This window comes from Ammospiza caudacuta, chromosome 5, assembly GCF_027887145.1.
Source record: "Ammospiza caudacuta isolate bAmmCau1 chromosome 5, bAmmCau1.pri, whole genome shotgun sequence".
Lineage (NCBI taxonomy): Eukaryota > Metazoa > Chordata > Aves > Passeriformes > Passerellidae > Ammospiza > Ammospiza caudacuta.
Window position 1 is genome coordinate 33,320,774 of NC_080597.1, and position 25,009 is coordinate 33,345,782.

At 37.7% G+C, this 25,009-nt stretch overlaps 1 protein-coding gene across 6 annotated transcripts in view; it reads left to right on the forward strand.

Annotated features, from left to right (window-relative positions):
- CDK17 (cyclin dependent kinase 17) overlaps positions 1-22,032 on the forward strand; it is a 90,052-nt gene extending 68,020 nt beyond the window's left edge. For all 6 annotated transcript variants that reach the window (XM_058805910.1, XM_058805906.1, XM_058805908.1 and 3 more), the window contains 13 exons: positions 5,462-5,587; positions 9,572-9,628; positions 11,572-11,686; positions 12,228-12,322; positions 12,967-13,029; positions 15,705-15,828; positions 16,817-16,937; positions 17,344-17,441; positions 17,721-17,826; positions 18,600-18,642; positions 19,508-19,598; positions 19,828-19,905; positions 20,328-22,032. In XM_058805910.1, the coding sequence (XP_058661893.1) occupies positions 5,462-5,587; positions 9,572-9,628; positions 11,572-11,686; positions 12,228-12,322; positions 12,967-13,029; positions 15,705-15,828; positions 16,817-16,937; positions 17,344-17,441; positions 17,721-17,826; positions 18,600-18,642; positions 19,508-19,598; positions 19,828-19,905; positions 20,328-20,365 (1,155 nt within the window). In that variant the 3' untranslated portion in view covers positions 20,366-22,032. The remainder of the gene's footprint in view (positions 1-5,461; positions 5,588-9,571; positions 9,629-11,571; positions 11,687-12,227; positions 12,323-12,966; positions 13,030-15,704; positions 15,829-16,816; positions 16,938-17,343; positions 17,442-17,720; positions 17,827-18,599; positions 18,643-19,507; positions 19,599-19,827; positions 19,906-20,327) is intronic.
- Positions 22,033-25,009: the final 2,977 nt, after the last annotated feature.

Genomic DNA, 25,009 nt, shown 5'->3' on the forward strand with positions numbered 1-25,009 from the left:
AGTTGAGGGTCTGTGTACACCCCTTACAGATCTGTTACATTTTAAAAAGGGTATATATAAGATAACATAGGGAGTTGCTCTAGTTTACTACCTTCAAAAATTTAGATGATTTATGAAGGGATGCAAAATTTGTGTTAAAAATGGTCATTTAACTTTGTAGTGTTGACAGTCTCAAAGAGCATAGGGAAAATTCAGTCCTGACATTAATTTTACATGTTTCCTTCTGACTTCTTCAAACAGCATTTTAGCAAGATATTTTATACCTTGGTTTAAGTTTCTTAGTTTTTTCTTTTCTATGGGAAATGCTAACATGCCATTATATTCAGTTGGTCATTGAAATACGTGTGAACTAAGTCCTCTGTCCAGAAAGTCTCTCATTTCTTCACTGAATTCCACAGAGATTTAAGACAATTAGAAATTCTTAAAAATCTACTTCCCTACTGTTTTCTGCTGTTGCTGACCCTGCAGCCTGGTGTCACAGCAAGACAGCAGCAAGCCATGTGGTTTAGAAGAGCAGGTTTGCCATAGCAGGGTTGCAGTGGGATGGCTGCAGGGGCAGAGAGGGAGCAGGGATGGCGATTGCATGGAACGGGCAGGTCCAGGCTTCCTGCACCAAGGCCAGACTCGCCCTAAAGGCTGCTCAGCACCACCAGGGACACAGGCTGATTCCCCTGGGCTTGACAGCTGACCCAGCTGGCCAAAGGGCTGTTCTGTGCCATCTGCCATGGCTCTCAGCAGTAAAAGCTGGAGCAGGGGGGAGGAAGGAGGACATTTGTGGCTATGGCATTTGTGTTGCACTTCCTGGGCCATGTGCATGCTAAGCCCAGCTTTCTGGGAAGCCTTGGACACCTGCATGCAGAGAGGAAGCTGTGAATCAGTTCCTTTTCCCATTCTGCTGGGGCACACAGCTTTTGCTTTCCTTGTTAAACTGCTGTTACCCACACTCACAAATCTCCTCACCGTCCTTCAGTCTTCTCTGCATTTTGTGGGAGCAGAAAGTGAGTGCTCCACTGGATGAAGACTTGACTGTTCACCAGAGTCAGCCCCTAGTGGGAGAGCAAGTGTCCTGCTGCCATTAGATGACCAGGCTGCCCGAGTGTCAGCAGACTGCCTGGTCTTGAGCAGTTAAGGCTCAAAATTGGTAGGTCTCTGGTAGGTTCTTGCTTTTCTTTTAACATTTTCTCAGTTAAATTAACTGGGTTTTTCAGCTGTGTCAGACTGATGTAATTTTAGTTTCCAGTTTTTCTATTTAGCCACTAGGAAACATTCTGCTTATTCCTCTCATGCACATCTAATGAATCCCCTTTCATGTTACTGTATAGCATTTAATTATAATTGCTTGCTTTTCCCAAGAGATGGTTGCTTCAATTATTGCAAAAACTGGAAGAAATTAAGGTGGTACAGACAAATACGACATAATAATTTCCTTCTTTCACTTATTTGGGTTTGTAGTCTAAATTACTTTCTTCCATTTTGTCTATTTTAGAGAGTTAGGTAAAGGAAAATTGTAATACAAAGGGGACTTAATATCTATAATTCTATAATCTTTCAAATATTGGTGTCATGGAAGGTTTCTGGCTGCTGGATAGCAATATTTAATTGCTAAAAGGAAATCTTGGCTTCGTTGGCATTCTAACATAGCCAAATAAGCATGAATTTTGGAAGTATTGTAGTGTAAATTGTTAGGAGGAAAAATCTATAAACTACCTACTGCAGTTTCCATGAAGTCATGATGGTTTTCTCACAGAAAAGAACCTTTTTTCAGCTCAAGAATGTTAAGGAGAATAGATACTGTGTTTGACTTTATTTATAATGTGGCAAAAATTTAGGTTTTTGGCACCTAATACTATTTTTTCTTTTTTTTTTTTTTTTTTTTTTTCTGAGGGGAGAAAAAGAGCAATTGCTGTCATGTATTGTCTGCTACATTACAAATGTAGGCCAAGAAATGTTACTAACATCAGGCATTCTAATTTTAAAAAATAGTATCCATTTCTCTTCAGGTTGATCAGGGTTTTTTTTTAAAGAAAGACATTGCAGGGGAGTTGCATTGAGATGAGGGTTGCATGGAGAGGAGGGTTGTTGTTTTATGTAAAAGTGGATTACTGTTTTGGGGGCTTATATAAATTGGAACAGATTTTGGCCTTTGCAGCAGTAAGTACTTAGACTCAGACTGTACTGCCTACTGTGGAGCACCAAATGGAAGTGTACAGCTGAAGGTCTTGGTTTATAACTGAGGATGTCACACAAATCTCTGAAGTAAAGTCATGGGGCCTGTTGCAAAAATGGCGTACGCAGGGGTTTTGAAAATGAAGGATAGGAATTCTGTAATAGAATTGCATCTACCTCACATTATCATATTTTCCGTGTCTATCATATTTTTATCTTGTTTCTGTGATAGCTGGGCTTCAAAGTAAGGGATTCTTTGTACCTGTGTAGAATCTTAGACTTGCTTTGTTTCCCTTGCCCTCCGTGTGAAAAGGTGTGTGTTGAGTGCACAGTGCACACTCAGCGGCATCGTTTTCAAATAGCCATTGCAGCCCTAAAGGCTGCCTTTGCTTCCTTCTTCCTGTATACCCATCAACTTGATATGCTTGGGAATGCTTCTTGGGGGCTGTGGAGGTGGGTTTGAAGCACCACTTCAGCTGTGCCAGCCATGAGTGCTGTGAGGGAAGAGAACATGCACATGGAGAGCTTGGGGTTACAATCAGGTCAGTATTTCTTGAGGCCTTTGAGTTGAGGTCCATAACTTCAATGTCCCTGTAAACATTTTCTGTTAAAGTCTCTGTAAATACACCTGTTAAACAAGCACTGTGGGACGGTGAGAGCACTACAGCAGGTTTCTGTGCCACAAGAGTTAATAGGTAAGAGTAGGAAAAAGCTATTTTGTCACAGAGTTTATAGGATAGTGGTCATATCTGTTGCATTCAGGAAGTGATATTGAAAAACTCAGCTCACTGATACTTTCTTTGTTCTTTTGGTATTTTTTTAATTGTTCTTGAGCCATCAGAAAAAAAGCATAAAGCCACTATATGGGCTCAGTGCTGATCTGGGATTACATTAGAAAGGTGAGGTAGAGACTGATGCTGATCCTTTTCCTGTCGTCCCTGTCTTGTTCCAGCAGTTTCCTGGTTTTACTCTGCAGTGAGATGGCAGAGCTGCTTTCTTCAGGTCAACATGACATGCCTTCCTTTGTGCTCAGCTGTTGTGAACAGCTACCAGAATTTTCTGAGGAATGCAGTAATTATAGGATAGAATATTTTTTTTTTCATAATCTGAAACCCTCTTTAGTGGAAGAGAGGCATTAGCAGAGCCTGGCGAAAAGAAGGAAATTACTGTAGTGGAAAATAGTGTTTTACTCTAGGGAATACTTGCAGGTCCTGTTACAATATGTTAGTTCTATCACTCTCCCAAAAAGTACACAGGCAGTTTTACAATTGCCAATGTTTTAAAAAATTTAAAATATGCAAGTTGAAAATGAATTAATAAACTAGAAAGTATGCCAGACCAGAGCCATACCTTCTGTTTTCTTTTAATTTAGTTTCAAAATGTTGGTCAAAGCTGCCATTCTGTTAACAGCAATTTTTTGTTTAAGGACAGTTTAAAAATTCTGTAGTAGATAAAAAATTGATGCTGATTTTTCCAGTTGTGCAAAGAAGCTCATGTTGAGCAGCAAAGCAGAAGCTAACAGGCTTTGTGCTCTGTACCTAAGGAGATGTGAGAAGCAAAAGGAGAACGAGAGGATCAGCTGCCAGAAATTAGAGCTTTCTGGCCTCTATCCAAACATTTCTGCCAGAATGGGGTGGCCGTAGTGAATAGAATATGTAAATCATCCAGGGGGATATATATTAACACTTCTGTCCTACCTGAGATTGAACTGATTCCCACATTACATAGGTTTTTCAAAGTCTATCTCTTTAACTGGTGTTTTCTGCTTAGCTTTTGCTCCAAGTATGTGTACAGGTCATGTGTATACACGGTTCAAATACATTCCCATCACTGAAAGCTTAGCAGGTTGTTCACCAAGATCTCAAGTCTTGAAAAGTCTGACGATCCAGTTCTTTGTCAGCCTAAGCCAATTTGGCTGCCGGCTTCCCGGGCTTGCCCTGCTGTGCCTCCCTTGCCCTGCGTTCAGGCTGTGAGCTTGTCTGACCTTACACTGAACCTGTTTGGAGCACAAAGCTGGCAGGAAGCTATGCACTTTGCCTGAGAGTTTCTTGATTATTTAGCATGCTGAAATAGTTCAAAGCTGCTGCAGACATGAGTAGAAGCACATGGTCAAGCCTGAGGGGAACCGAACAGGGATGTAGCTGCCAACATTTGGGTTAGCTCGGGATGCCCAGCTGGAGGTGATAGGTAAGGCAGAAAAGAGTAGCTTCAAGAAGGCTTTACTGCCCTCAGGTCAGTATTGATTAAATCTCAGGTCTGCCAACAGAAATACAGAGTTACTTCTTGTGCTGGAGAGAAGTGGGAAAACAGTGGTGCTTCCAGAGATGTCCTCAGCTTCAGGGTGGAATCTCGGGGGGCGGATTGTGCACTTTGATGTTGAGCATGACTTTCTTTACTTGAATAGACTACCTACACTGAAAAACAATTCCTGCTGTTTCAGAAATGACTTACCATTTTTTGTGAGTCTGATTGTGATATCCTTTTATCTCATGAGATGGTGACTGGCCATTTTGAGACAATGTTTAATATTTTTGTTTCTTGGCATGTTTGAGATTAAAGCCAAACTGGAAGATAAAAACAATACAAATGTGCAGAAACAAATCTTCTTTCCCCTCCTCCCATTTGGTAAAAAATAAAGTGATTTTGTTTCCCTCTTGTCTTAAAAATAATGTTTGTTGTTGTTGAAAAAATGTACTGGGGAAAAACAAAATGTGATGCAGAGAAAATGGCTTACATGTAATGAATGGCATTTTCATTTTCAAAAGATCCTGTAATAAAGAGTTAGAAATAAAAGAAATGTAGCAATATTTGTAATAGTTGGCTCTAATAATGAAGTGATTCTGTTTTGTGAGACTGGAAAAAATAGACTAAGTTTGTAGCTTTTTGTAGTTGAGAGAAAGAGAGGGAATTACGGAAATCTCTTCTTATACTAAAGTAACTACTGTATGAAAAGAAGTGCATCCACAAGTCTCTGAATTCTCAGTTTCTGGTATTCCAGGTCTCTATAAGTATTCAAGTAAACTCAATACATTTATCCACAATGTAGTTATTTGCATTTTAAGATTTCATTCCTCTTGTCAGAGTAATAAGTTTGCACAAGTTTTTTTTAAACCTGTTATATACACAAGTTGAGTTATTTTAAGAAGCGAATATGCTTTTAAAACCATTTTTGTGAGATTATTTTTCATTGTGTAAATATTTCAGTTTTATATAGTAACACAGCAGACATTAGAAGATGTTTTAGGAAATTCTGAATTCACCTTGTCCCTTCTTTTTTCCCCATTATTTGCTGCAGGATTTGAACAAGCGCTTGTCGCTGCCCGCTGACATCAGGATCCCCGATGGCTACCTGGAGAAGCTGCAGATCAACAGCCCGCCCTTTGACCAGCCCATGAGTCGGCGTTCTCGTCGGGCGTCCCTGGTAAGTGTGATGCACCTGCCTTTCTAACCAACCCCTCAGCTCTTCAGCTTCCATTGAACACACAGGCCAGTATTCATGGGTATATTTCAGCTTCATTTCCACTTGGGCGTTTTATTCCTGAACATCAGCACGTACTTGTCAAAATCCAATGGACAACTTCACACTTTGTATCATTTTTCTTCTGCTGACTTGGTGCTCTCCTGTTTCTCAGTGAAGGTCTTGACCTATTGAAAGCAGTGGCTAAACTGAATTCCCAAAGTACATACTTAAATCCTTCTGCTTTTTAGAGCAGGGATGATCTGTTTGAGCAAATAGGCCACACAGTCTTAAGTCAGGGCTGGGTCCCCTCGTGATTTAGTAGGAAGGCCCCAAAGCAGCATAATATGAAGGCAGGTCCTCCTCACTGCTCTTTTTGTATTTGATAACATTTTCTTTCTCAGAATTGCTGTGGAGACAATGTTTGTTTTATGTGAGTGTTCTATGGTTTTTTTGATTTTAGTTTTGTTTTCTTTTCTTTTTTAAAGCACGTGTTATTTCCTAAAAGAATGAAGGAATAAATTCACTTAAACCTTTTTGGATTATTAGTTACTTTAAAAAATAATGATTAGTTACTTTAAAAAATTTTCCTTAAAGATGACAGAATGAGTATTCCTACTCTATAATTACAGTATAAGTGCTAGAAAACTTAGATATTTCTACTTATAAATCATACACATCCCTGGAATAATAAAAAACATTATTGTCTTTTTTTTTTAAATATTGTTATGTTTCAGTCATAGTTTCAGCTATTGGTGTTCTTTAGTGTTGGGGTCTTAAGGAATTGCTAGACAGTTACTGACATCCTGAGTAAATTCATTGGTGAGAAATTTGTCACAGAGAAATTCTGAATAGGTTTATGAAGTGTACATCGTTGTTTTCTTGATTTAATTACTTACTTACTGAAAAATAAATAGGAAAGTACCTATACTGAAATAGATTTGTTGACTGTAAAATATCTTTATTTTATTCATTATTAATAAGGTCTATCTATAACAAAGCTAACAAAGCATTGTTTGAGTATTTTTACCCCGAAAGAAAAAAATTATTGTGCTGGCCTAACAAAGCTCTGATCTTCATGCCACCTTTTGCAAAGACAATGTTAAAAAAAAAAAAAAAAAAAAAAAAAAAAAAAAAAAAAAAAAAAAAAACAACAACAACAAAAGAAAATATTTAAGTGAATCTCTGGAAGTAATGATAATGTGTCAGGCTTAAATACTTGTGCAAGAATTTCGTAGCTCATTCACCACATAGTTGCTGCTGTATCGTGGAACTGAGGAACAGATTTCCCCAAACCTCTCTTCAGATGCTGGCAAAGTAACTTTTCAGTAGAACCTTGCCAGTGGAGTTAAGTGTTTGGAATCTGGGAGAATTTTTTGCTCATTTAACAGTGACCCCTGAGAGCAATTGAGGTTCTCTCCTCTTTTCCTCTGAGAAAACTGACAGAAAAACAGTGCCCTCTAATGAATGTGGTGTGTGCCTGGGATCAGCTTCCCATCACAAGGTGGTGTTGTTTTTGCCTTTTAAAATGCTTTCATTTTTAAAGGGCTTTAAAGTCCAAAATGAAACCTGCCAGCCCTGCTGCGGAATGCAGGCATGCATTTGCTGTGATTTCCAGCTAAACTTTCAAAAAAAAGAAACCCAAGGACTCACTGTTCTTAAATTGTTACTGCCTGCTAAGCAGACTTTTACTTACAATAGATAAGTATTGTGCTCTGCATCAAAGGCTTGTCTCTTCTCAAGACTTAATAGGGATCAAAGGGAAAAGGCTGTCAAAAGTACCAGGTGATGACTTGTTATACTTTATATTGGTGTTTTTCTTTGAAATACAAGCAAAAAATTCGTTTTTGCAGTATTGCATTTTGTGTAAACAGTTACAGTATTGTATGCACAGACACTAGAAGTAAAAGACCATAAATACTGTGCATCAGTGTTTCTGGGTAAGACAAGATAGATGCATATTGCAGAAAAAGATGAAACAGTTCAAAAATTATTTTGAACTAAAAATGAAATTGTTCTTAGTTTGAGGGATTTAGAGCTTATTTTTTTTTAGGAGTGACAAGGAACCACAATATGATCAAAAACTAAAACACATTGTAAGGCAGATCTTGAAGAACACCTGTCTTCTGTATGTAGGAAATATTGTATGATTTTTTTGTATTAAACAGATACTAAGTTTATGAATCTCAGTGAAAAACACTGAGGTTTCTTAGAAATCTGGCTTTTAAATTCCAGACTGTCTGGTGGTAGCAAGACCAATGGCTATGAGTTCTTCTTAAGTTTCTCCAGTAAACTAAGCAGCCTGTCTTTTTAATTCTAATGCCATCTAATACTCGCTTCAAGATATGTTTGTTTAACTAGGTCAAAATGCACTTTGGAAACATAATATTTATTTTGCTAATATTGCACCTATATCAGTGGTATGTTTAAAGTCTCACTGGAGCTACAAGGGTAGCAAATACCAACTTTGCTTGTATTTTGAGATAAAGGGTTTGTCTTTGACAATCTTCTAAATGTGCGTGATACTAAAGTCTCCTTATACAGTTCTAAAACATTTCAGTTCTAACACTAGTTTAATAAAGCAGCATTGCTCCTAATGTTATATTAATGTAGTTATACACCCATTTTCCCCCTAGATATATGAAATATGTTTGCAGACATGATCTTACAGTTAGTTCAGATGTATTTTCATACAAGTGTTCTGAAAACTAAGTATTAATCAAACTTTTATTCCCTTCATAATATATTGCTGTCAAATCTTAATACAGTCAACAGTATTTATGTTACCATAAAATAGTAAAAATTTTAAAATCCATCACATTTTTAGGAGCAAATCAGCTTATGAAGTGTGGATCTAGGTGCTGAGGACAGCCTAGGGTCAAAGGATTGTTCCTTGGAAAGAAATAACCAGTGAAGAGCTACGTTTAGAAATGAAAGGAGGGATGGTGCTGGGGAGAAAATCTGGCTCTTTTGTTGCAGTGTGTTCAGTTGTCAGTAAAGCATGACCCTGTGAAGCCGATAAATTTGGGGGCTTGACAGGGTACAGGCTATATGTCTTCTGTAAATTGCTTCAAGAATTCATTCTTTTCATGTTTACTTTTAACATTCAGGAGCAATAGTTTCAGCACTGAAGGAACAATAGGAAGCTTTGGTGTAATTCACAGTGGTCTTAGGAGAAAATAATGGTAAGAGAGAACTGTGTTATATGAGAGTAGCAGTGGATTTGAACAGGAAAAGAGTAATGATCTTACAGTGTTCAGAGGTAAATGTGTTACATAGGCAGGTATACACCCTTCTGACTTGCATTGAAGAGCTGAGTTGGTGACAGAAAAAGAGAAGATGAATAAATAGTTCCAAGTAAAATACACAAAGATTTGGAGCTAAGAGGTATAAAATGTGAACTGCTGAGACAAAGCTGAAGCTTGCTGAGGAATGGTGCTTAGAGATTTTCTTCCTGAAGGCTCAGTCCAAAAGGCATTGAGAATTCAGAATGGAAGAGGATGCTTGGAGCTGAAATCTTGAACACAGCAGACAAATAAGATTACTTTGAAAAAAGCAGCAGCATATGGTTATGCTGAGCTAGAGAAAGGATGGACTAGTTTGAGATTACTTCCATGCTTTAAGCTATAACAACCTCAGTGGTAGTAATCAGATCAGAAGAGTGGAGAAGACCTAAGTAGGAGGTAGGTTAAAGTGAGGTTTTGGTCTAAATGTAACTCAGCTCACAATCCCTCCAGGATACACTGTAAACTGGCCAACAGGCTAAGCACTGGGCTGGGATGCATTTATATCAAAATGTGCTAATTTGTTTTTAAAATACTGGAGTTGTGCAGTGTTAGTCAAGTATTGTCAGGTAATTTTCTGAAATTAATTTAGCTTGTTCACTAAATGATGTACGAATGAAGTGTTTGGTTTTAGTGATCAATTTGCCATTTCTTTTCATTGCAGTCAGAAATTGGATTTGGAAAAATGGAAACCTATATCAAGTTAGAAAAGCTTGGAGAGGTATGTATAGCTTTCTTTTGGAATGATGACAATGTCCTATGTAAAATTTTGCATAAGTTTAACTGAAATTCTCCAAATCCCTGAAAATACCTGTTGAATTTACTTTTTCAGTAAACTACACATATTCAACATGTGTAACAATGTCACAACTACACAAATGTTTATGCATAAATAATAATTTTTTAAAAAGGCAGGAAAACTGTCAGAGCTGAGGAAGAGCAAGACTACATTAGCAAATATGCTGTGACCTTCTGGCTTTTTTTTCAGATAGACAAAATTATTCTGTCGATGGTAACACTATGTTTTTGATGATAACACCAAGTTTGGTGTCCTTTTGCCTTGACTTAGGTGTTGGAATGTTCATGATGGATTAGAGACCAGTGCTTGGAAGGTGCAGGCAATAGCTGTGTGTGTGTTCTGGTAAAGAAGCCTGCACACCTGAGCTGGGCAGCCGGCCAGGTGCTGCCAAGGGAAGTACATAACACACTTGTAGGGGGCAGCAACTTTCCCTCTCCAGTCATCCTCTGACTTCCAGAGAAACAGTTCAGTTCAGGAGCGACAAATTTTCATTCCTGTCCAGTTTGATTGAGGTTGAATAACGGAGTCAAAAATGGACAAGGAGCACTGAAATGGGATGCAATAAACATTGCAGAAAGAAGCAGGGCTGGTCAGCATCTCTGCTGTGAATATTGCAGTCAGTCCTCCATTTAAAACATTTTAATTTCCTGTTATCAAATCTGAGCCTGCCTGATGCAACTTGAAGCCTATTCCTGTTTTTCTGTCACTTGTTACCTGGGAGAAGAGGCTGACACCCACTTGGCTGTAACCTCCTTTCAGGCATTTGTAGAGAGCAGTAAGATCCCCCTGAACATCTTTTGTTCAGGCTAAATGCCCCCAGCTGCCTCAGCTTCTCCTCACAGGACTTGTGCTCCAGACCCTTCACCAGCTCCATTACCCTTCCCTGGACACTCCAGCACCTCAATGTCCTTCTTGCAGTGAGGGGCCCAGAACTGGGCACAGGATTCATTCCAGGTGTCACCTCACAAATACTGAGCACAATCACTTCCCTGGCCTTGCTGGCCACACTGTCATTGACACAGGCCAAGGTGCCATTGACCTTTTTGGCCACCAGGGCAGACACTGCTGGCTCATGTTCAGCTGCTGTCAGCCAGCACCCCCGGATCCTTTTCTTAGGATCATCTTCCCAGTCACTTCCCCAAGCCCACAGCACTGCCTGGGGTTGTTGTGACCCAGGTGCAGAACCTGGTGCTTGGTCTTATTAAACCTCATGAAATTGCTGTCAGCCATGGATCCAACCTGTCCAGATCCTCTGCAGAGTCTTACAGTACTGTAGTGATCTAGGGCATTTTCTGTACCTTTGTTGCTTTTTCGGGCATTTGCCTACTGTTTTGTCAGAATTTTTTTTCTTAATTTAATATGCTTCTAGAGTTTTGTACCTCTTGCTGTCTAAAAATACATAATGAAGACAAGAAGCTATCCAAAGTTACATATTTTCTTTGAGTTTGTGGAAGAGTATGTCTGCAGCCTTTGGAAACATAAATGCAGCATAGTGTGGAGATACCTGAGCTAGATATCTGTAGTCAGACAGAGACTTTGAGGAGTGTAAATGATCCCAGCAGTGAACTTAGTGAACTTAATGCTATCTGATCTGACTTCTTTGGTAGCTCTGTGGTGTTTAGGTTTCCATGCCATTTTCAGAGCTGTTAGGCATATACATCCCTTGTGGCTTCTACGAGTTCAGTCCTGTGCTTAAAAGAATACTCCTGTACTTTTACATGTGTCAAAAGAATATAATGTAAAAACTATTCATATCCAAAATGAAATCTATTAGATCCTGAGACAGAAGTTAGTATTTTCTTATTTAACTAATGTTTTGATAAAGGAACAACTTGTAAAAATTCCCTTCTTTATCCATTTTATAGGGTACCTATGCCACAGTTTATAAGGGGAGAAGTAAATTGACAGAGAATCTGGTAGCTCTGAAAGAAATCCGCCTGGAACACGAGGAGGGAGCACCATGCACAGCCATAAGAGAAGGTGGTAACTTTTTTTTTAGTTCTTAGAATTTCAGATACTTCTGAATTTCTTTTTGACCCAAGCACCATCAGTACTTGGAAATACATAGCCTATGTGGGACATTAGTAAAATTGCTGTTAGTATTGATGAGGAAAATTATAGTCCAGACATATTCAGAGTTTTGTTTCAAATTTATTTGCTTTATTGTGATTTCAAATTCAATTGTGATTGTGATCTCAAATGCAGTATTATAAGTGGATGATTAGATACTGAATTAGACTGCTGTTAATGAGTAACTTTCAGGAACTCAAAAGTACATTTTACAGAATTACTTCTGTCTGAAAACTATAGTTTAAGAAATACAAGCTTGTTACTTAAGTATGTGTTTGTTGTTTTGATTAAATACCTTTGTTATTAACTCAATCTATATGAATATTATGTTCTTAAAAATAGCTTTTTAATTAAAAACCCCAGATAGCTTATATGGATGATCTTAACTAGAAATTGCATTTATTCCTCACGTGTTTTGCACTTATTTTGTTCTTCCTGTTCTCTCTTGCAGTGTCATTGTTAAAAGATCTGAAACATGCAAATATTGTTACATTGCATGATATTGTGCACACAGACAAGTCTTTGACTCTTGTTTTTGAATACCTGGTAAGTGCTTAAACAGTTAGTGAGCTTTACATTTGATTTGTTTCTAAGAAACAGAAACACAACAAAATTCTGTACTCTTTTTTAAAATACTAGGAATATTTGAGTTTTCTCCTGCATTTACAGTCATTCAGCTAAAAATGAGAACAGTGTATTCAGTTCTTAAATGGCTGTAGATCAGTAAACACTGTTGTGGTCATTTCAGAGTTTTATTAATAGCAGTTACTGGTGGTCTGCCTGATCAAACTGTCTACTTGTCTAAAATCATTACCTGTTTAACATGGTAATCACACTATGGTTCCAGTGATATTTTCTGTTCCTATGATATTTTTCTCTTGTGACATAGCTGACTTTCAGTGTAATTGGAGAATATACCAATTGTATAAAATACTGTGCCTCACATAGGTGGAGGAGAAGGCAATGGCAAGTAATGATGCCTGAGACAGTACAGCTTGCTGGGAAAAGGGTATTTCTATCCTCTGGAAAACCATGGATATTTGTGTCCAGGCTTTAGGGGGTTTTATCATTTAGTATCTTATGCAGAAATCTCTTTTTTTTGATGAATCATTTCGGTTCCAACAATAAGTAATATTCATGTGATTTGTTGCACACAATTTTACTGAACCATGATGATGGTGTTTTGCCAGGACAAGGACCTGAAGCAGTACATGGATGACTGTAGTAACATCATGAGTATGCACAATGTAAAGGTGAGTGTTTTTAGTAACAGTGGCCACCTTGCAGCTTTGTCCTAAGAATTTCAGAGAACTTTATAATCAGGAGCTAGGTGGTTTAGTCTCTTTAAAAATAAAATAAAGAAACTTAACTTCCTTTTTGGCCTGACTTAGCTATATTTGACATCAGATGATGTCTTTAAGTGTTTAAAACATTGAAAAGAGGGGATTATATAAGTTTGTGTATTTTCATTCTCTTTGAAGTTACATATCTAAAATTTAAAAATTCCTAAAGAATAATACACTCATAACTCTTTTGACTTCTTGTCCTTCCATTATTTATTCTCATTTACTAAGTCTGTAATTTGATATATCCTCAAATTTATATATGGACACTGAGGAAAATTTGGCCTCAGTTATGAATGTGTTTTGGGTGCTGCTGCCCACCACACAAGTAAGAAATCAAAAATATGTATTTAAGAATGAGTAATTTTCATCTTTACATTAGTAAGAAAATGGAAATAAAATTTTCCTTAGGGCCTAATTTGCTTTTTCTTCTAGTTATGGTTGTGGCCAGGTCAAGTGACTCAGTCTCCAATCTGAGACCTAAGTCAGGGTCAGCTGCTATTTCTCTTGTAAAAACCAGGCTTTAATTGGAAAACTGGCAGAATTCTTAGTGTTCTTTAATACTTAGGGCTTTAGAAACAAGCTTCCAAACAGTACAGAACTGTCGTGAAATGAGTGAAATTATTTGGCACATGGGCGAGATACTGATTTCTGTTTGGTGAGCTTTCCCTTTCATTCTGTTGCCACATTTACTTTACAGTCTCCAGGGAAAGACATCTGCCCATAACCTGCTCTGTTGCTTCCTCTGAGAGACTGCAAAGGGAAATTCTTTCATTTGTTTCTACTTCAGAGAGGCAACCAAAAATCATAATTATGCTTGCATTTTTAATTATCTGCAAGTTCATAAGCAGTGCTTTAAGCTTAAAAAAATAAGGGAAAGCTGTAAGTGGGAACTTGACTCTTATTATTAAGTGCAGTTAGTGAACAAGCCAGAATCTGCTTGTGATAACCTGAGCTAAGCAGAGGAATTGTTTTTCCTTGTTTGCCTATGGTTTAAGCTATGCTCAGAGAGCAAATTTATATGGTCAGTACCTTTGGCACTGGGAAACCAGAACAGCTGTGGTAGCTGTAGGTGCTTACCTTATAATAACTGTGGGGGTTTGAGTCATCATTAACATTTGAGAGACCTCCCTGACATCACTTCCTCACATTCCTTGGCTAATTTTAGGTTTTTGTGTTTTGACAAAATGAGGGTATGTGTGATCTCTGCAGGTATTAGTGTTTTAACCAAAGTTTTGAGCTAATACATGGCATCCTGTGCATTTCCAAAAGGATCCCTGCCAACTGTGGGGAAGCTTCACAATTTCTGTAGAGTAACCTGCTTTGCATTCTTGGCTAATCCTTGCAGTCCCAGTGTACATTAGGGAGGGCCATTCACTTGTATTGAAGTCATGCTAATAAAGCTTGGAACTGACTACCCCTGCAACAGTATGGGCCTGAGTAGGTGGAGCAAGACTTGTTGCTTCTCATTCTGCTCTTCAGAAAGGAAAGTAAGGAGAAAGAAATTAATCCCAATTCCTTTTTTTCTAGCACAGATTAATCCCATGTCAGCACACTGAGAACAGATGGATGTAACTACACCTGCTGTGTATTTGTCCAGTTTATGAAAAAGAATTTGGTAGTGTCACTTGGTGCAAAATAATAGAATATGGTCATATAAAAACATTCTAGTGGTTTTCCTCAGAGGTCCTGTTACATGATCAATTTGTCCCATTGCTTTCTGTAACGCTTCATATTTTCTTGTTGTACATTTGATTACTTATGCTGACTGAGTGCTGCTGTGTGGTAAATGCCAGCAATAGCTACCCAAAAGTCCCATGTTTGAGATCAGACCTTTATACATACAGAAACTGCAAAGTAGTAGTCCTTAATACAGTTATACATTAAACTTGCTTGGCTGCCCACTGCTAAACCTTTCTTTGCCCCATACTACTTTTATGTCTATATATGTGCACCATTGATATGCATGACTGAAGTTGTTTGCTTGGCTTGCTGTTCCAGAGGATTAAAATAAACCTGTGTGTGTCAAGGTGAGAGGATGAATGTAAATACCAGAGGCAGTTGGGCTGCTTTCATAATCCTCATTTACCCATTTCTCCATCTTCCCTAAGCTTGTGAATCTACATGTATTTTTCCAGTAGCATGCCAAGATATTCTTTACGTAGTTCAGCACAGTTGGATGGAAATGCTGCTGAGCTGCATTTCCAGAAGGGGGTCTGTGGCCACAGGCAACTTGAGTATATAGTCAGGGACAGTTATCTTTAAAGACATTAGTGTGGGGAAGTGCAGTGGTAAATGCTCTTTAAAAATAAACAGCCTGTGTTTCTCTTCAGTTAAACAGAACAAATTGCTCTGAAAGTCTTTGTTGTAAAGTGCGGTGTTAAGGCAGTGCATTAGCGTAAAATGATTTTAAATCTTTGAACAATAATGATGCCCAGGATTTGCTCTTAAGGAAAGTAACTCACTTTTTAGAGAAGTCATTTTGTCCTGCTTACAGTACATAACTCTCCAGTGCCCAACTAGTCATGCAATGTGTAGATTACAATTTTTTTTTGTCTAATTTATATGAATGTTCTCTTTTGTAGCTATTTTTATATCAGATTCTTCGTGGTTTGGCCTACTGTCATAGGAGAAAGGTGTTGCATCGAGATTTGAAGCCGCAAAATCTACTAATTAATGAGAAAGGAGAACTGAAGCTTGCAGACTTTGGTATGGCCTGAAATTACTCTGTAATAGCTATTCTTTTCTCTCAGCAAAGGAAAATAATTTTTCCTTAAAAGGAGAAATGAGTACATTGGGTCTGTAGTGAATTTGGGTGTTCTCGAATGGAAAAGGAAAGTCAGCCTTTTACAGGCCGTAAGTAATCAGGATAATACCTCTGTAGGTAACACTGTCTCTCCACTTGCAGTTTGAAAGTAGTCTTACAGCTTCCTGTGAAATTGATACTTAGTCAGATCCTTAAGGTGGAGCTCATGTTGCTTCTCCTACCACTCCACAGTCACTCTAAAGAGGGGTAACCATGACAGGAGAGGGGAAGGGTTTGTTCTGGTGCTGAATTGTCAGATGTTGCACTATCACTGATACACCAAATGCCTTGGGCTTACAGTGGAGTGGGACATCCACATTTCCCTGTTGCCTTCTGTGTCTGGAAGATCCTTTGAAAGTTGTGCTCTGTGCCTCTGATTTTACCCCTTCTGTGTGAATGAAAGTTGCTCAGAAGATTGCATCTAACATGATAGATCTGAATTTTATTGAAGATATTGCTGACAAATTGACAGTGTTAGGATGGAAAACCCTTACTGGTCCAGCACTGGTTTGGTCTGTTTCCACCATTCGGTTAATTGCTTGTTGCCTTCTGCCTTTTGCAATGTAATTTTCCAGAAACAGTGCAGTAGGTTTTCACAACAGGGAGGTGTCATATCAATCTAATGCTATTTAATGAAATTTACAGGATTAGTCCAGGTTTTGATGTGTTTACCTTTCTTCTGTGCTTAAAAATGCTGACCATGAGATTGCCATAAATACTAAAAGGCAATAGAAATCTCTTTATTAGGACCTTAAATAACATTAGGAGATGGCATGTATAATAATGATGGTATTTAGCAAGTATAATAAGGTCCTAAAAATAGTTTGTCAATTTCATACAAAAAGGATTTAAGCAAGCTGTACATGACTCTTCATTTCCCTTTTTATCAAGGATTGGCAAGAGCGAAGTCTGTTCCTACAAAGACTTATTCCAATGAAGTTGTCACATTATGGTACAGACCACCTGATGTTCTCCTTGGATCTTCAGAGTATTCAACTCAAATTGACATGTGGTTTGTATAGCTTTGTCTAATTCAAATTTTTGTTCTGAGTCAAGTTAAAAAATGTCAGCTTGGATGTTAAATAGTAACATTCAAATACACAGCCTTTGAATTTTTGTATTTAGGGAAAAAAGCAAGTCATCTTCTCCTAATGACAGGGTAATGTGGTATTTTACCATGAACTTTAATAAAATTGATTAACTCAACATCTGAAGGAAGAGGATATAATATAGCTATGACACAGGTTTTATTAGTCTTTGACAGCTCTTCTGTTACTACAAATCTTTCTAAATATTTTAATAGTAGTGTGTGGCTAAGAACCAATAATTTGTTTTAATTGAAGAGAAATCCCAGAAGCCTTTACTAGCTGAAATTAAAAGATTATTTCTGCTTCATCTTTTTCTCTGTCTTTATAAAGGGGCGTTGGATGCATATTTTTTGAAATGGCATCAGGAAGGCCTCTTTTTCCTGGTTCAACTGTTGAAGATGAACTGCACTTAATCTTCAGACTTCTTGGTAAATGGATACTTTCAGTAATGTTAAGGTTAATGCACCACATTTGTGTGAGAACTGTGGATCTTTATCTCAGAACAGTAGTATGTATATCATCACCTTTTCATCAAGATGATGAAAAATTATTTAGCTGACTGTACAGCTGAGTTTGGACAACATAGGCATGTTGAATAGTTTTTTCCCTTTCTTCTTTAAATTACAGGATTAAATGCTTTTTTTACATTTTGTTTAAATGTTTGTTTACATTTTTTAAGTTGAATTTGTTACTGCTTCTAAATGCAGGAACTCCATGTCAGGAAACATGGCCAGGCATTTCTTCCAGTGATGAATTTAGAAACTACAACTTTCCTAAGTATAAACCACAACCTCTCATCAACCATGCACCAAGGTACTTTGTTTTATTAATAGAAAATATGCATCCCTGTGGCTTTGCATATTCCTGAGTGGGAATGCATTTCTGAGTACAATCTGCCACTGAATGGTGTAAAACTGTTCAGCAGTTGTGTTAGTGTGGGCAGATGATAATGCAGAGCAGAACCTGGTACCATGGGATTACTTCATGTGGTATCATTCTGGGTACCACAGCTCCTTAATGACCTGTGGAATGATAAACTCTGATAAATAATGTCTCCATAGCCAGAGAATTCACACAGCATTTCCTAAAGACCAGAAATTCTCTTCTGGTTATATACTCGACCCAGACCATTTGTTAAAATGGTTTTCTTGAGCAGTTTCCTCGTAATCGTTTTAAAACCATAATGAGGAAGATGAAGGGTCAGTGCAGTCATTATAAATAAACTTAATAGCAAAGACATTCATTGTCTACCTTGAAGAAGATCTAATACTGTATCCCTCTAGTAAATGAGTAGTATTAATCTTAAAAGAAATATTAAAAATATTTAAATAAATTATTGAGGTCAATCTAGTAAATGACGATCCAAACTAAGGATTTGTGTGTCCCCAGTGTTTTCCAAATAGTCCTGTTCTGAGATATTATTATGTATTCACGTTAACATCAATAAATGTTGTTTAGGTGAAAGCATTTTCATGTTTAGAAATAATTTTCAGGTTTGATATCATTTAATTAAGTCAGTTCCTCTGCAGTTTTACTTTTGTAAATACAATAACTGTTTTAACTTTTAAAAATATCTTTATTTTTAGGCTAGACACGGAAGGAATTGAATTGATAGCGAAGTTCCTTCAAGTAAGATGTGTTTTGTGGCTTTACTTTATAAAAGTGCAAGTTTTGAGTTCTAATACATTACACACAAAACATATTAGAAGTCAAAGTATTTAGCTCTGTCTCAAAGTGGAATGTGTAGCTGAGTCTGTAGTGGATGACAGATGTGAGAAGTCTGTAGAGTGAGAATTTAAAAACTGATGCTTGCTTTTTTTTTCTCCCAGAACTGATTTCTTCTCTTACTACCTTTCGTAAAAATAAAATTATTCTGTATTAGCCCTGAAAAACCTAAATCTCTTGTGAAATGCATTATTAAACCAGAACTTTTTAATACAAATACTAGATTTCTTTAGTGATTAGCTGAGCTTAGTACTAGAGAAGGAGTTAGTAAGGTGTAATATTACTCCTTGATGTTGCAGCTGTATTCAAAAGCTGAGTGGTACGTAGGTTTAGTCTTTGAATCTGTATTAAAAATGAGCTGGAAGCAAGATGGAAGGCCAACTCCTGCATCTTTGAGTAGATGCAACACTGTAACTTATTTGTGTGTGGCTTTTTAAACATCTGCATCCTTGCCTAGAATTGCACAGACGCCAAGGAGGAGGAACCTAATCATTGTACCATCTATAAATAAAGATTAGGTGTAGTTTTACCCTGTATCCATTTGCAGAAATTATTTTTACTATTTTAGCAATCTTGTTACGTGTTGACAGTACAGATTCTGATAAACCATTTGGTAGTCATGTATAAAAAGAAAGTAATGAAAAAAATTGTCCTGGTGAATTATGGGAAATGTTGAGCAGCTAGAGCTCTTTCTCCCTTTGATGAAATCACTTGGTGAAATAAGATTTTTAATGGAAACCAACACACTTGTTTGCTTTTATATTAATAGTATGAATCAAAGAAGAGAATTTCAGCAGAAGAGGCCATGAAACATGCATACTTCAGAAGTCTTGGAACAAGAATACACACTCTGCCTGAAAGTAAGAGGAGTAGTAAAGTAGCAGAATATTGTTAAGATAGTGCACTAAAGCTAAGTACATTGTGAAAGGAAAAACCCTCTAAAGTATTAAAGTGTGTGATATCTAGTAGCTTAAATATTTGTGAATTGGAATTTTTTTTAATCTAAACTATATAATTAAGAATATCATTTTGGTCAATAAAACATAGTTTTACATTTGTATATGAATTAACTTCTTTGTTACATTCCAGGTGTTTCAATATTCAGTCTAAAAGAGATTCAATTGCAAAAAGACCCTGGCTTTCGAAATTCCACTTACCCAGAGACCGGTATGGAAAGCTTTATATTTTCTCATGCTTGCTAAAAGAATGCTGTGCCAGAGGCATTTGGAGTTGAAAAATGCTTTGTTAAATCGCTTTGTGTAAATATACTGAAAAATAAAATCCAGAATGATTTACTGAGATTCCTGTAGAGACACATAAGCTAAGTGCACAGTAAGGTGTGAGTTTTACTAGGGGTGGGCAGAGACTGTGAAGGTGAGAACATTTTGGAGTTTCAAACCAGTACTGTGTAGGGGTTAGAGGTGGCAAAGTGAAAAACCAATGCAGTGAGTGCAGTTGAAAGAAAGATGCTGAAGCTGAGTGAAGCACCAGGGGTGCTGCCTTGAAGAAGGATGAAGATCTGGATAATAACTTAATAATCCATTGTGCAAATGCTTCGGTTTCTTACCATGGTCCGTGTTGTGTTGCAGGACATGGGAAGAACAGAAGGCAGAGCATGCTTTTCTAAAGGGGGCAGTGCAGAGTCAAGCCCAAGCCTATCCTGTCAATCAAGGACTCGGATCCAAAGGCAGTGCTTTCTGTTGGTGGACTTGGAATCGCAGTTTGTCTACACTGTCCTCTTAACAGTGGAGTCTTTTTATTTCCAACCTGCAAATTATGTTTTTATATTTGTTGTCACAGTGTGACAATTTTTTGTACAGTTGGTTTTAAGGTCTCCTCTGCCACTAGAGCCAGTAGGTTACAGCTGTTGATGTAACTGTAGCTGCAATTTTTGTGCAGGACTGAGAAACACAGTGCATTATTTATTGCGGAATCATTGCTGCTAAATAACTACTGTCTGTATAGTTAACACAACAGTTCCATGCCTGAAGAAGTTGCAATGGCTTTATGATATGTGAATGCATCTGTTTCTCTTGATAAAATGTTCTACTGCTGCGGGGTTTTTTTGTATTTCTTAAACTGCAGTGTTTCCTGGAATGTAAACATAGCTTTGCTTGGCTATAGGTGAGCCATCTTTAATGCTCTAAGTTCTTGGCACTTAATTCCTTATTTAACATTGGAAATATGTGTTGAAATAGTTGAAAAATTATAATGCATATTATGTTTTTGAAAAGCACATGGTGTGAAGGTTGATTCAAACAAGTGAAAAGTAACTTTGATTTGCTCTCAGATCCTATGTTAGTTATTGATAAATTAGAGCATGGAGGCTGGACGTTTTGTCAGGCTTACTCCAGCATAACATATTTGCACATTGTTGTGCATATGGGGCCTGCAGAAACAATAACTCTTTTACCTTGTTTTTAACTTAGAAATACAAATAGTAAAAGGACAATTCATATATGTTGGACCCTGGCTTACTTTTCATTACAGAGGAACAGGACAACTAATTACACAAATATGGGAATAATGGCACACTTTTCCCACTTTGTTCCCCTCCCATTTGTGCATTTTTCACTTGAAATCAACTGGAAAGATGCAAGTTTGTACTTGAGAAGAACTCACTATGCTACAGAGCTTTTACAATGGGAACTTAGAGAGTTTTTCAGATCTTAGATGTTACCTGTTTTCCAGAGATAGTAAACATACTACTACTATGCTTATGCATCTCAGTGAGTATCATAAGTACACCCTTGGTGATGGTTACAGTATTTTTAAGCATTTGTGTTCACCTTTATGAACCTATTTGTTTAGTGCATCTTAAAGAGACTGTAAATCTTTATTGGTATATTTTGAAATGGTCATGTAAATCTTTGGCTGGTATATCATGAAAATAGTCATAGGTAACTTAATTTTTCCTGACATTCACTGTAAAACGTTCAGGGGTCCTACCATTTCTGTTCAGGAAATCTTGTAGTTTATTGTTATTTAACAGTATTAAGTGAATTTTTGTATATTTCATTTTAACTTTATTTGTGAATAGTGATTGTGGCATGTTTGGGGGTGTTTTATTAATATTTCATTGATACTAGTAAATTTGAATTGGGATTTTTTTTTAATTTTATTTTCTGGAAGAGAGAATTTCATGTGTAACGGTGACTATTGGACCACTACTGCTTTTCAGCATTTGTAAACCGGTTTTACGTTAAATCTTGTAGACCTAACAAACTGCTGTTATTTCTAACTGACCGACCTGTATTAATATTGTACTTTTGAAAGTATAAATATTATGTGGAATTCTTTGGTTTTGTTTTGAAATTTATAATAACAAAAGCCCTGTGTTGTTAAAAATACAGACTAAGTGAACTTGCGGTTCTTGGGGCATTGTTGGCAGCGTTTAGCGAGGTCCGTGTGTTGTGGGAGCCCCCAGGGTCACCTTTGGCTGCTCCTTTAGTTCCTTCAGGGCAGTGGCAGTGGCATTGATGTGGCTCATCCGTGGCTGAGGCTGCTCAGGACCTTCTCAGTGTTGTGTCCCAGTGTCCCTGCTGGTGAGCCAGCCCCGGGTGTCACCGGCCTGGGAGCGTCACGTGAGGCTCGGACACACGCGGGGCTCCCCTGATCCCAGTGCGAGCGCTATGGCTGTGGCAGAGGCACAGTTGGCACTGATGAAGAACCTTGTCCTGAAATAGTTGTTATATATATTTTTATAGTTGCTATGGATCTGATCTAGATTTTATACCGATGAACTTTGTAGGAAATACGTTGTAGACGTGACGGTGTTGAAGAAAGAAGTGTCAGAAAAACATCTTTTTTTACAGAAGTAGTGAAGATAGACTAAATGTTCACTGTGGATAAATGTGTGATTTAGCATTTCTAGAACAGTAATACTTCATAGGTCATAAAAGAACAAGTAATAATGTGACACTAATGAGTAAAGGACTTAAAGGTTTGCCTGGTAAAATGAAGTGCATTAATAAACTTAGAAAGGGATCAGCCACAGCTAACAAAAGGATGTTCCATTTTAAGTAGGAATTCAGCTTTTTTGTTACAGATGAAAAGATCTTCCATAAAATTAAAACAGTCTGTTTATAAAGAAATTTTTTCTAAGTACCTGCAAGTGAATCTGTGTTCTTCATTAGGAGGTAGCTTTAAAGAACATATTTAAGAAACTTGCCATCTGTTGTCAAACCAGTTTGGGGCTTTTTAAAATTGTCTGTTACTGAAATTCCTGCATCAGCAGAGACAGTTCTGGGGCAGTTGCCTGTTTGGGGCAGTAGTCAGCAAGTCTGAAGTTGCTGGGCATCTCTGACATTCTTTCTGTGGAATTCTGTGCTCTGCCTCCTGTCTGGCAGAGTCAAGTACTACGGACTTGGTTTCACTGTCCCCAAAAACTTAGGAGTGTTGGCCTTTTTGGGAGAAGGCTTCAAGAGTGTCAAAAACTAAGCAGAGAGTTGCTAAAAATGGATGACTTTCAGTGTTTGGTGTGACCACCTTTGCTTGATGATGTGTGATCAGTTAATGAGAAATGGCCTGCATGTCGTAGCTGATTTTAGGTAGTTATTTTTAGGAGATAACTGGTGTGTCCCACCTAGGCCAGGGTAGGGCTGGCCAGGTGTGGGTGTAGGTGTGTGTCAGAGTCAGGTGGGCTGGAAGCCAGGACAGAGGCAGGTGCTGGTGGTGTGGCTGCATTCACGTGCAGGTGAAGGTTGAAGGGGAGAGAGGGTGGGTGGAGGATGGGGATTGACAGGACAGGGTGGGAGATGGAAGGGGCAAACCAACAGCTCAGCAATGCTCTAGTGGAACGTGCTTCTCAACATGGCTGTGTTATTTTTGTGCTGCTTTACCACAGCATTAAGTAGCCAGAGTGTATCCCTGAATTGGGCAATAAAAGTTAAAATAAACAATTATTAAAGAATCAACATACTTTGTATTTGCAAATCATTTGAAAAACTGCAAAGTAGCATTCTTTGGGCTGCTTACTTGTTGTTTGTGCATGAGTTTTTCAGTGTAATAAAGGTACATTTTTTTCTGTTCTGCAATGTTAAAATGGAATTAAGGTTAAGAATACATTCTGTTATTGAGGACAAAATATATGAAAGGTATGTAGTAAATATCCGCAGGCTAAGTATTATAAACCCAGGAAATACTCAGAATTAAGGTCAGACTTTAAAGAAATCCAAACAAATCAGGGTATAGAAATACAGAGCTACAGCACATGATGACGCTGAAGAGAAATCAGAACTTGCCTTGTCTGTGACATGATCATTTTGTCTGATGAGCAGAGTTTAAGTAATTCATGCACCTTTTTAGCATATTTCAGTACCTTATTTACCTTCAGAAATTTTGGCTTTAAAACAAATGTAACATCTCTGTGAAGTGCCTTTATTTTGGGAAGGAACTTGAATGCTTATTTTATGCAGTTTGGGGGTTTTTATATTTGTAGAGATTGGGCTGTTAAAGATTTAATGCTCTCATTTTACCTTTGTGTACATCCATCCATCCATGTACACCAGTATCCATGTCATACCAATGCAGGAGACTGGCAAGATAACAAGTACAATTATGAAAGGAAGTATGTAGAAGTTGGAACATTGTAGGTAAGCTCTGACTGTACAGGTGGGATGATCCTGAAAAGTATAAAAGCCAAGCAGGTACATGGGCTTTGGAATTTCTACCATGCACCTTCTTTCATGACGTGGAGTTCAGCTGCACAAAAATCATAGTCCCGTTCTCAGCCTTAGTGGGAACCTGTTTTCACAACTGGGATTAGAGTTCATATATTCTATATTGGTTTTTTTAATCTCTTGTATGTGACTTTTACTGGGCAGTCCCTCTCTAAGTAACTGAGTAAAATTGATGTCAGAATCAATTCAAGATTTCTGACATCAATTGATGTCAGAAAATTCATGTCAGAAAACGTGAACAGTTTCCGATCATTTTTACATGTTTTCTAAAATCCCTTCACTCCAAGTTCTGTGACTTTAGAGCAAACTTAAACGTTGAATGTACACATACACACATGCTACTGTGGTAAAGAACTGCTTAATTTATTGTGCTGGCTGCATCCTTCAAGCTCACTCAAGAAGCAGGCCTGCCTGAGTGCATCACTTTTATGGTCCTCCTAATGAAATATGAGTCTTCCTTGGCTCAGATGCTCTGCCTTGAATATATTTTTCCCGAGAGAGCTGTGAAGTTCCTTCATTTGTTGCAGTGGGATCTTTCTGCTGATGGAATTACCATGGCTGTGGATTGCTAACCAGGGAAAATGCTCTTC